Source organism: Myotis brandtii, unplaced genomic scaffold (genome assembly GCF_000412655.1).
Source record: "Myotis brandtii unplaced genomic scaffold, ASM41265v1 scaffold929, whole genome shotgun sequence".
In the NCBI taxonomy this organism is placed as follows: Eukaryota; Metazoa; Chordata; class Mammalia; order Chiroptera; family Vespertilionidae; genus Myotis; species Myotis brandtii.
The window spans coordinates 1084311-1094585 of NW_005371832.1; the positions used below are offsets into that span (position 1 = coordinate 1084311).

The 10275-nt window shown below is 59.1% G+C and overlaps 1 protein-coding gene across 3 annotated transcripts in view; it reads left to right on the forward strand.

Moving 5' to 3' along the window:
* The window catches only part of TFEB (transcription factor EB), a 46309-nt gene that overhangs the window by 31693 nt on the left and 4341 nt on the right, over positions 1–10275 (forward strand). For all 3 annotated transcript variants that reach the window (XM_014533010.1, XM_005885807.2, XM_014533009.1), the window contains exons 2-4: positions 8206–8431; positions 8503–8757; positions 9083–9160. In XM_014533010.1, the coding sequence (XP_014388496.1) occupies positions 8228–8431; positions 8503–8757; positions 9083–9160 (537 nt within the window). In that variant the 5' untranslated portion in view covers positions 8206–8227. The remainder of the gene's footprint in view (positions 1–8205; positions 8432–8502; positions 8758–9082; positions 9161–10275) is intronic.

Consider the following 10275-nt stretch of genomic DNA (forward strand, 5'->3'; position numbering starts at 1 on the left):
GTGTGTGTGTGTGTGTGTGTGTGTGAGAGAGAGAGAGAGAGAGAGAGAGAGAGAATGAATGGATGGAACCATTTACTCAAAAAACTCGAGAAACAGAGAAGACTCGCCCAGAGGTGCCCCGGTGGGCATGGGCAAAGCGACAGTGAACCCTTTACTCAAAAAACTCGAGAAACAGAGAAGACTCGCTCAGAGGTGCCCCGGTGGGCATGGGCAAAGCGACAGTGAACAGTGATGGAATAGTGATAGCTCCCTCTGCCCATGCTCTCCCCTTGCAGAGGCATCCCAGCTGAGGGCCCAACTGCTCTGTGGGAGGTGGCCCCGGCGGGGAAGCCCCACTTGCCTGATGGGAAGACTGAGGCCAGGCTCAGACACTAAGTCAGGTTCAAGGACTTGGCAAGTTCCCACGGTCTCCTGTGGGCAGGACTGCTGGCTCCTGGGAATCTTATGGTGCCTCCCCATCCCTAGCTCTCTTGGGGTCCAACCCAACGGATGCCCCCAGGCCCTGTGGGGACCGTGACCACCTTGGTAATTTGGAATGGCCTTGCCCTAAGGTGTGGGGATTATGTGGACATTCTTGTTCCGTTTCCTGGTTCGTCGGGCTTTCCTTTGCGGCCTCCTCTGCCAGGGCGGGCGCAGAGAAAACAAGACAAACCCCAGTCCTGGAATCTTTCTCTCCCTTCCCTTCCCAGGGCTGACGGCTTCCCCAGGAGGTCACGGGGTCTCTTCCCCTGCCTCCGGGAGCCTGGCACCTGTGCGGAAGGCCTTCCTTTAGTGGTCGGTTTGATTTCCCTCCGCCACATGGCGCCGTTCCTGTGCAACTGGTAGTTTGGAGCAGACCGGGTCAGAAGACAGCTTCTGACCGGAGGCACAGAACGCAATAAATGGCTTAAACAGGCGCCCTGGCCTCTGGGCTCGCGCACTGTGTTGTTTCAGCCGCCAGACATGTGTTTTTCTGAGAATACAGGAAATTTTCTCTGCCCTTTGAGGGAGGGTAGAGTTTTTCTGCTGGTGTTTGGGGATTCCAAGCCGTTTCATCATCCCAGGCACCCTCTGGCCCCTGGGCTGGATGAAAGAGATCAGAGATCAGCCGAAACTCTTTGATTGTCGGGGGAGATTCTTCCGTGGGAACCCTAAATAAAATGTGGCATCCCTCACCCCAAGTGCAGGACCAAGGCCAAACTCTAAGCCTGAGGGCTTAGGTGGTGGAGCCAGACAGCCAGGGTCCAGCCTTGCCGCTCACTAGCTCTGTGACCTTTGGCAACTGCCAGCCGCTCTGAGCCTGTTTTCTCATCTGAAAGGGGGAGGGGGCAGCACCGCTATCCACGTCAGGAAATAATTGTGAGAATTAAGGTGAGTTGAACAACACCTGCACAGAGTAAGTACTCCATCAGCATTAGCTATTAGTATACCATGTTGTTCCCAATTAAAAAGATATACATGTTCATTATAGAAAAAGAATATTCCAAAAGTTAAAAAGGAAAAAAAACCCCACACAATTACATCTTCCAAAGAAGACAGTAATATTTTATTTTATTTTTTTTTAGTAATATTTTATATATTTCCCCCAAGAGGTTTTTCTGTACATATTTGTACATGGTGATGATCAGATTTTTTAAAAATTTATTTTTTGTTAATCATCACCCAAGGATATTTTTTCCCATTACTTTTCAGAAAGAGTGGAAGGGAGAGCGGGATGGGAAGAGAAAAAGAGAAGCATCTATTAGAGAGACACATTGATTGGCTGCCTCCCGCACACACCCTAATTGGGGCCAGGGATTGAACCTGCAAAACAGGTATGTGCCCTTGACTGGGAATCGAACTCGAGACCCTTCCATGCACGGGCTGACACTCTAACCATTGTGCACACCGGCCAGGGCTGATGATCAGATTTTATTTACAATTTGCATCATACATTTTGTCACTGGACGTATCCCCACGTTGCTTATCTATACTAATAAAAGGGTAATATGCTAATTAGACTGGGTGACCGACCATCTTCTGAACGTCTGACTTCCTTCCGGACAAAGCCACAGTGGTAGGGGCCGAGGCAGAAGCGGTTAGAGGCAATCAGGCCAGCAGAGGAGTTCAGTGGGGGCGATCAGGCCAGCAGGGGAGGGCAGTTGGGGGCCATCAGGCCGGCAGGGGAACGGTTAGGTGGCGATCAGGCCCGCAGAGGCGGTTAGGGGAGATCAGGCAGGCAGGCAGGCGAATGGTTAGGAGCCAGCGGTCCCAGATTGTGAGAGGGATGTCCAACTGCGGTTTAGGCCCGAAACCAGCAGTCTGACAACCCCCAAGGGGTCCCAGATTGGAGAGGGTGCAGGCCAGGCTGAGGGACACCACTCCCCGTCCATGAATTTCATGCACCAGGCCTCTAGTTGTAAACATAATATCCCATCAGGAGGGAAGCACCATACTCTTGCTAAGTGACCTGTTGCTGCACACTGACATCGTTGTTATTTTTCTGTGTATAATGTGATGGGCATCTTTATGCAGAAAGCCTTTCCTGCACTTAGGATTACGTCCTTAAGGCTTTGGTAAATATTGCCAAATTGCTTTCCCAAAGAGGGTGTACCAGCTGCACTTGGGCAGTTGTGTTGAGCTGCCTGGTACCCAAGGAATTTTAAAGTCGTAGCCACACTTGGGTGGGAGGGCAATTTGTACAACGCTCCTTTTAAATTATTCAAGATCTGCCCTCGTTCTTATGTCATTTTTAAAAATAAAAGTATAACACACAGAAGGTAAACAAATTGTGAGCAGCGGGATCATTTTCATAAACTTGACACTCCCGTGTCCCCAACGCCCACATCAGGTTACAGAGCGTTCCTCGCCCCGCCCGCCCAAGCCGTCCGGAGCCACGTCCCGGTCACTCCCCACTCGGGAACCAGGACCCTGACTTCTAACACAGAAGCTCATTTCGCCGTTTTTGAACTTCATAAGCGTTGGGCACGCTGTATGCCTTTCTGTGTCTGGCTCCTTTCGATCAACATCATGTCTGCCAGTCACTGGCTGTGCGCAGCGGCAGTGGGCTCACGCTCCTTGTGAGCAGCACCCAGTGTTTGGACGGACCACACTTCTTGCCCACTTTCCTGTCGATGGGCACCTGGGTGTTTTCCAGGGTGGGCTGGCTGCTCTCCACGGCGCGGCTGTGACGGCCCAGGGCACGTCCTCGGCAGGGCTCATGGATGCTTTTCTGTCGGCCGTCGCTGAGGCGCGGAGTTGCTGGCAAGTGGCGCAGGTGCATTTTCTGCTTCCTGCTCCAGTTTCTACAGGACCACCAGGAAGGCAGAAAGGCCCCCAGGGCAGTTCCGGCCCGGCCATGGGAGGGTCTGCCGCAGCGAGAGCAGTGCTAGGGGCTTGCAGATGGTGCTGTCTCTGAAGGCTCTTGTCTGGGGCCGGAGTGGGAACTGCGATGGGCCCTGGGTCCTGGCCCTAGAACTCCAACTGGCATGGCCTTCTGACCTTGGCCCGGGCCTCTGGTGGCCAATCAGTGTGCTCACCCAGGGCCCTTGGCTGGCCTAACAACCATGGCACTGAGCAGGGCGGGGGCTTGGGCCAGACTCCAGGTAGACGTGGAGGACCCCAGCTTCGGACATGATTGGGCCCCTCACAAACTTCCTTTTCCCTTGTCTTAAAAGAATCACACAAGTAGCACATATCACAGTAAGTGATTCAAAAGGGGAATAAGAACCTATAGAAACCCTTCTTTACTGCTCCCCATCCCCCACTCCCCTTCCCAGCGGGGACCACTCTGAACAGTTGGGGTGTTGGGGGAGCTCAGAACAGCGGATAGAGTGGGGGCTGTGAACCAGGCTGCCTGCATCCAGTTTCTGTTCTGCTGCTTGTCAGCTGTGCAACCTTGGGCAAGTTACTTTCCCTCTCTGTGCCTGTGTCTCCCTGAACAGTGGGGGCCATGGGAGCCACCTCACAGAGCTGCTGTGAAGAAGAGACGAGTGACTGTTTGAAAAGCACATGGCCAGCCCTGGTCCAGGGCGAGTGTTCAAGAAGCATTCCGATCCCTCTAAGCTGTTCTGCACACTCGCCCGTTTCCTGCCTGCGTGCCCAGGCTGTGCGTTTCATCCTGCAGTTGCTTTTCCCTCAGTGCTGGGTCTTTTTCCTGTGCTGAGACTTTTCTGTGCTGAGGTCCTCTTTCTCCTTGTCTGTCCCACGGGGGTGGGGGAGGGGCGGGCGGAGGGTGATTTCTCCCTCTTTCCTTGTCCTCTGTCCACACCTTCCCTCACGAAAGGGCTGCTCAGCCGCTCGGATAGAGGTTAGGCGGCTGCTGAGGGAGGCCCGCACGCACTTGCACGCTGGTACGAAGCCTGCCCCGGCCTGAGCAGAGGAGCCCAGGAGGGAGCACCCAGTGGAAACTGCAGTGGGAACTGGGTGCCTGAGGGCCTGTCCCGGAGAACCCTGGCCCCTCCGCAGCCCCAGGGAACGCGCAGCAGGGCCCGAAGTCTCGGCTGACGGTTCTGCACCCTCACTGTCTCCTTGAATCCTCCCAACAGTGCATGGGGAGCCGGGGCTCCATCTCACCAAGGAGGGAGCCAAGGCCCAGAGCGGCTGAGTGGCTTTCCCAGCGTCACCCAGTCAGTCTGGGCAGCGCGGCGCTCCGGCCGATCCTGTTGGACTGTGTAGCTCGTGTTGGTCATAACTAAGCCAGAGCCCAGCGTCAGCTCAGGGCAGAGGGAGAGTCGGTGGGAGATTCTGGGTAAACCTGGCAGGAAGTGGCCTGTGGGTTCCCAGGGCGTGGATGGGGGTGGCTCTGGCTGAAACTTTAGTCCCTGCTGCTTTTCCATGCAACTGGGCAGGGGCAGGAACTCCCTGGGGCGTCAGACCCCTGATTCCCTCAGGAGGAGGGTTACGTGGGGGTGGGGCAGGAAGCAGTGGGCACTCCAGGCTCCTGGTTGCTGAGGACAAGCGCAGCGGACCCTTCCCAGGCCTGGGGGGTCTGGAGGCCCAATGCTGGGAGGGGTCCGGAGCATTTTGCTTTGTATTTACTTTATTGGAGTGACGTTGGTTAGTAACATTATGTAGGTTTCAGGGGTAAGTTCTGTAATACATCATGTGTATATTGTGTCGTGTGCTCACCATGCCTGGGACATTTTGGCTCCTCTGTGTCCCTCCTCTCAGTTCTTCCTGCCAAGACCCGGCACTGGGGAGGCTGCGAATGGCCCCTCAGATTTGAGAGTGAGCAGGTGTGCTCGGGGGGTCAGGTTTGCAGGCCCAGGGTCTCCCCTGGACCACCTCATCCACCCTCGGATCCCCTCAAGCCCCTCCCTCAACCCCACACCCAGCCCAGGGACCCGGGGAGGAGACTGGGACTTTGTGGGAAGAGCAGCTCTGCGAGGGGTGACAGCTTTGACAGTGGGCCACTGAGCCACCCGGTCAAGGACCGGGCACGGGCTGGGCCTCCCCACAGCCTTCGGTGCTCAGGCCCCGCATGGTTCACAATCTCTGAGATCTTGTCCCCGAGGGTGGTGGCGCCGGGAGTCCTGCATCCACCTGACACGCAAGCAAACCGAGGCTGGGCAGCCAGCGCGGCTGCAGGGCCGGCCGGGTCTCCTCGGGCAGAGCCAGCTCCAGCCCAGCCCTTTGTCAGAGAAACAAGGGGCTCCTTCTCCCCCCGGCCCCCGTCTCCCGCACCGGCTGGCACTGCCAGGCCCCATCCCCTCCCCGGAGGCCAACTGAAGTGAGATTGTCCCTGAGGCAGAGGAGCTCCCAGCGCTGCTGTGAGTGTGGGGCAGCTGCAGGGAGGGGGCGGGCTGGGCTGGGGTCAGAGCGGTGGGACTGCTGTGTGAGGTGGCCAGTGGGTCAAAGACAGGCCCCCCCTCCGTAAGGGCACAGGGAAGGGGTGGAGGCTGCAGCTGTGTCCCTGCTACAGGACAGAGAAGGGGCACAAGGGGGGTGTCTGCCCCTCCTTGGGACTGTCCGGTTGAGAGCTGGGCAGAGGCCCCTGTGGCTGAGGCGGCCCCTTGACTACTTCCTGGCCTAGGAGGGCGGAGAAGGGAGGACGGTGGTGAGGGAGGGCCGCGGAGTGCACAGACCTCGAGGCGATGGTGCTGCCCCACTTGGTGAGGAAGCAGCTGTGGTGGTGGACGGGGACTGGGAGGGGGTCAGCTGGCTTGGACTCCATTCCTAGCCCTGGACCAACCAGACGTGCAACCTGGGACAAGCTCCTCCCCACGGCCTGGGATTGGATCCCAGCCACTGTCCTCACTGCGAGATCCTTGACCTCCCCGTGCCTCAGTTTCCTTGTCTGTAACAGGAGAAGGAAACCAAATTTCCCTCGTGGGGCAGTTGGAGGCAGAGTGCTCCGCACAGCACCGGCCCACAGTGCATGCTCGGACAGATGTGATTGCTGTTACACAGGGCCCGGTGACATTCATGGAATCTTGGCCAGTACCTCCCGCTCATGCTTGTGTCTGGCGCCTGGCATTTGACGGAACCTGTCAGCCGTGCGCTTTCCTTTGCCTCCTGCAGAGGCCTCAGGGTGCAGCTCTGGCCTCCGGTCTGCACGGCAGCTGACCCTGCCAGCTGCCCATCCATTATCCACTCAGCCTCCAAGTGCCATGCGCTGCTCAAATGCATTATTGTGATTTAACACTCTCACCAACCTTCCAAAGTAGAAACTGTCTACAGATGAGGAAACTGAGGCTCAGAGAGGTTAAGTGACTTGCCTAAGGTCACACAGCCAAGAAGCAGCAGAGCTGGCTGCTCAACCATGAGGTCGTGCCACCTCTTGCAATATCCCTGGGATGAGACCCGCCAGCCGCTGCCAGGACCTGTGTTAAGTCTGGGCACCTGCAGGGGCCCTGCACCTTTCAGGGAGTCTCAGCCCATCCCAGCTGGGGGGGACCTTAGACATCACCCAGGCCAACCCTCTCTAATACTTAAGATGGCGATATTGTGCACAGGGAGATGGAGGCTCAGAGAGGGGAGAGATGTGACCAGGGCCACTTAGTGGGCCAGGGACAGAGTGGGCCCTGCCGCAGGACTCATTCTGTCCTGCCTCCCTCCTCCCAGACTAGCCTGGAGGCCTTAGCCCCCTGTCCTACTGATCCCATCAGAGCTCAGGCTGCCGTGCGGGGCGGTGAGCAGCCCACTGGGAACCCAGCAGGACTGGCGCCTGGAGCAGCCCTCCCTGCCCAGGGCTGTCATGGCCTCCGGACTGGCCTTTCTCCTGCTGGGCCGTGGCCTCCAGGAGCTCAGGGGCTGCCGTCAGCTCGCTTCTGCGTGGCCAGTCCCGGTTCATAAATAGCCAATGCTCCCCGCACGCAGCGCAGCGATAGAGCGATAATGTCCCCCGTCACAGGCCCTGGGCTCCAGGCCAAAGGGCCAACAGGGAACAAGACAGACAAAATGCCTGCCCTCAGGGCAGCTTGCATTCCTGGTAAGAGATAGACAGGTAATGGAAGAACTAAGCAAAAATGCATGATATTTACGATGGCGATAGGTGATACGGAAAACATAAAAGGTGGGGATTTTGCAATTTTAGAGGAGGAGGTCATGGAAAGTCTCTGTAAGGTGATATTTATGACTCCTGAAGATGAAGGGACTGAGGATGCCGGCCAGAGCCACCCGGCATCTGGTGGAAGGGCATCCAGGCAGAGGGAAGAGCCAGTGCAAAGGCCCTGCGGTGGGAGGCACCTGGTGTCTGTGAGGGTTGGGGGTGGCTAGAGCCGGTGGAGAGGGGAGAGCAGGATGCGCGGGCTCAGAGGGTCCTCTGGTGAGGACTTGGGCTTTTACTGAGTGAAGTGGGAGCCATGGCGAGTGCTGAGCAGAGGGAGGGGCAGGATCTGACAGGTTTGAACGGGATCCCTCTGATTACGGAGTTCTGAGTAGAATCTAGTGAGGCAAGAAAAGGAAGAGGCTCCCCAGGCAGCCAGGTAACGTGGCAGTGAGGTGGAGGGCAAACGAGGACGCACCTGAGGTCAGATCTGACGGGACCCACGTGTGAGCAAGCGGAGGGAGGTTGACGCCAGCGCTGGGGGCTGACACCTGCAGCACGCGCAGCAGAAGGAATCCGCTTCTGCCCAGGACCAGGACACTCCCCTTCCAGGCTCCGCTGTGACCCTTCCCTGCTCTGGGCCTCGGTGTCTCCTGCACAAGGGGTGCAATCCCTCTTGTCTGGGCCCCTCCCCGAAGCCCCAGTGCTCGGAAGCGGACACGCGCCTCACCGACCTGTCCCCTGTCCCCTGTCTGCAGGAAGCCAGCGCCAGCGGCCGCCATGGCGTCGCGCATCGGGCTGCGCATGCAGCTCATGCGGGAGCAGGCGCAGCAGGAGGAGCAGCGGGAGCGCATGCAGCAGCAGGCCGTCATGCACTACATGCAGCAGCAGCAGCAGCAGCAGCTGGGGGGGCCACCCACCCCAGCCATCAGCACCCCCGTCCACTTCCAGTCTCCACCCCCTGTGCCCGGGGAGGTGCTGAAGGTAGGGCTCACTCCGGCCTGTCCCCTCCTGCCCATCCCAGAACACACTCGAGCCGCCTTCTCCCCCGCCAGGTGCAGTCCTACCTGGAGAACCCCACCTCCTACCACCTGCAGCAGTCCCGGGACCAGAAGGTGCGGGAGTACCTGTCTGAGACCTACGGGAACAAGTTTAATGCCCACGTCAGCCCCGCCCAGGGCTCCCCGAAGCCCCTGCCAGCCGCCTCCCCGGGGGTGCGGGCTGGCCATGTGGTGTCCTCCTCAGCGGGCAATAGTGCGCCCAACAGCCCCATGGCCATGCTGCACATCGGCTCCAACCCTGAGAGGGAGGTGAGTGAGGAGCTGGCCCGTGGCTGCCACCAAGGTACTGCCCTCAGGGAGCCCCAGTCTGAGGGGGACACGGCCCTGTCCTCAGGGAGCCCAGCCTGCTGGGAGACTCACAGGAAACCTGCACAGCCAATCTCCCTGGGCAATTTGGCTCCTTGGGAGGAGGCCTGGCTGGGCCCTGGGGCTGTGGGACTTGGAAGCTCATGGGCTCCCCGCCCCCCCATCAGGAGGTGGAGCAGGGTGGGCTCCACGGTGCCTCAGGGCAGGGCTGCCGGGCCCCTGCCCTGGCCTCCTGGTGGGCCCGCCCCAGCAGACTTTTCTCTTTCAGTTTGACGTCATCGACAACATTATGTGTCTGGACGACGTCCTGGGCTTCATCAATCCTGAGTCTCAGATGCCCAACACGGTACTGCTGGCCAGGGAGGGTGGCGGTGCCAGAGGGAGAGGCGGTGTCCGAGGGAGGGGCTGCGTTCCTACCTGGCTCTGAGTCTGGAGAGAACTAGAACCGGGGTCGCCTCCATCAAATCATGTAACGAGGACCGGGGCCCGGGAGCACTGGAATCCCGAGGGGCGTGCGTCCACCTGCATACACCATGGGGCTTCAGCAGGGACCAGCGCCTGGGTCGTTGGGGAGGCTCCCTGGTGGGGTGGGGGCAGGAGGCACGGTGCTGGGAGACTCACAGGGGGGCAGGGAGCACTCTGGGGGGCAGCAGTGGCCACAAGGAGGCCCAGAGCTTGTGAGCTCCTTTGGGTCCCGGGGCTCCCCTCCTCGCCAAGCCGAGGGCCCAGCGGGCACAGGCCCGGGGCCTCACTCCGTGGGGCGAGTGACATGGGCGGCTCTGTCCCCTTCCTCCAGAGCCTCTGGCAGCGAGCACGCTGGGCAGAGGGAGGTGGCAGGTGGGACGGAGCCAGGCTTGGAATCAAGAGGCCTGGCTTCTGGCTTTGGCTGTGACCTTGGGAAGTCTCTTCACTCTTTGAGTCCTTGCTCTCAGCTGCAAAATAGGGAAGATGCCTTCTACTCACAGGATGGTGGGAAGATTAGACACAGCAAGAAACGGGGGGCTAGCTGCGCACAAAGGTGACATGTGTTTACACCGAGCAGGTGAAGTTGCAGGCGTCCCCGCCCCTTCTTGGAGGTTCTGAGCCTCTGCTGTCCACTGCTGCCCCTTGGGCCTGAGCCTGCCGCCCTGGTCCCCGGCCCCTGCCACTGTGGAAACTCCACGCCCCCCACCCCCCCATCTCACAGTGGGGACACAAGGAGTTCCTCCTCAATTCCCAGCCAACAAGACGTTGCCCAGTAGCTCAGCAGGAGCTGCCCAGGGCCAGTTGGGCCGGAAACCGACTGCCAGCAGGGGCACGAGGTCTAGGGAGGGAGAGAGGACCCGTGCCCGTCCGTGTAGTGGTCTCTGTGCCCTGTGGGTGCCTGTGCCCGTGAGGGCTCTGGGCCTGTGATGTGCTCTGTATGTTTCTGTGGCAGGAGCTGGGGGAGCCCAGGTCTGTTCCTGCCAGGCACTTGCTTAC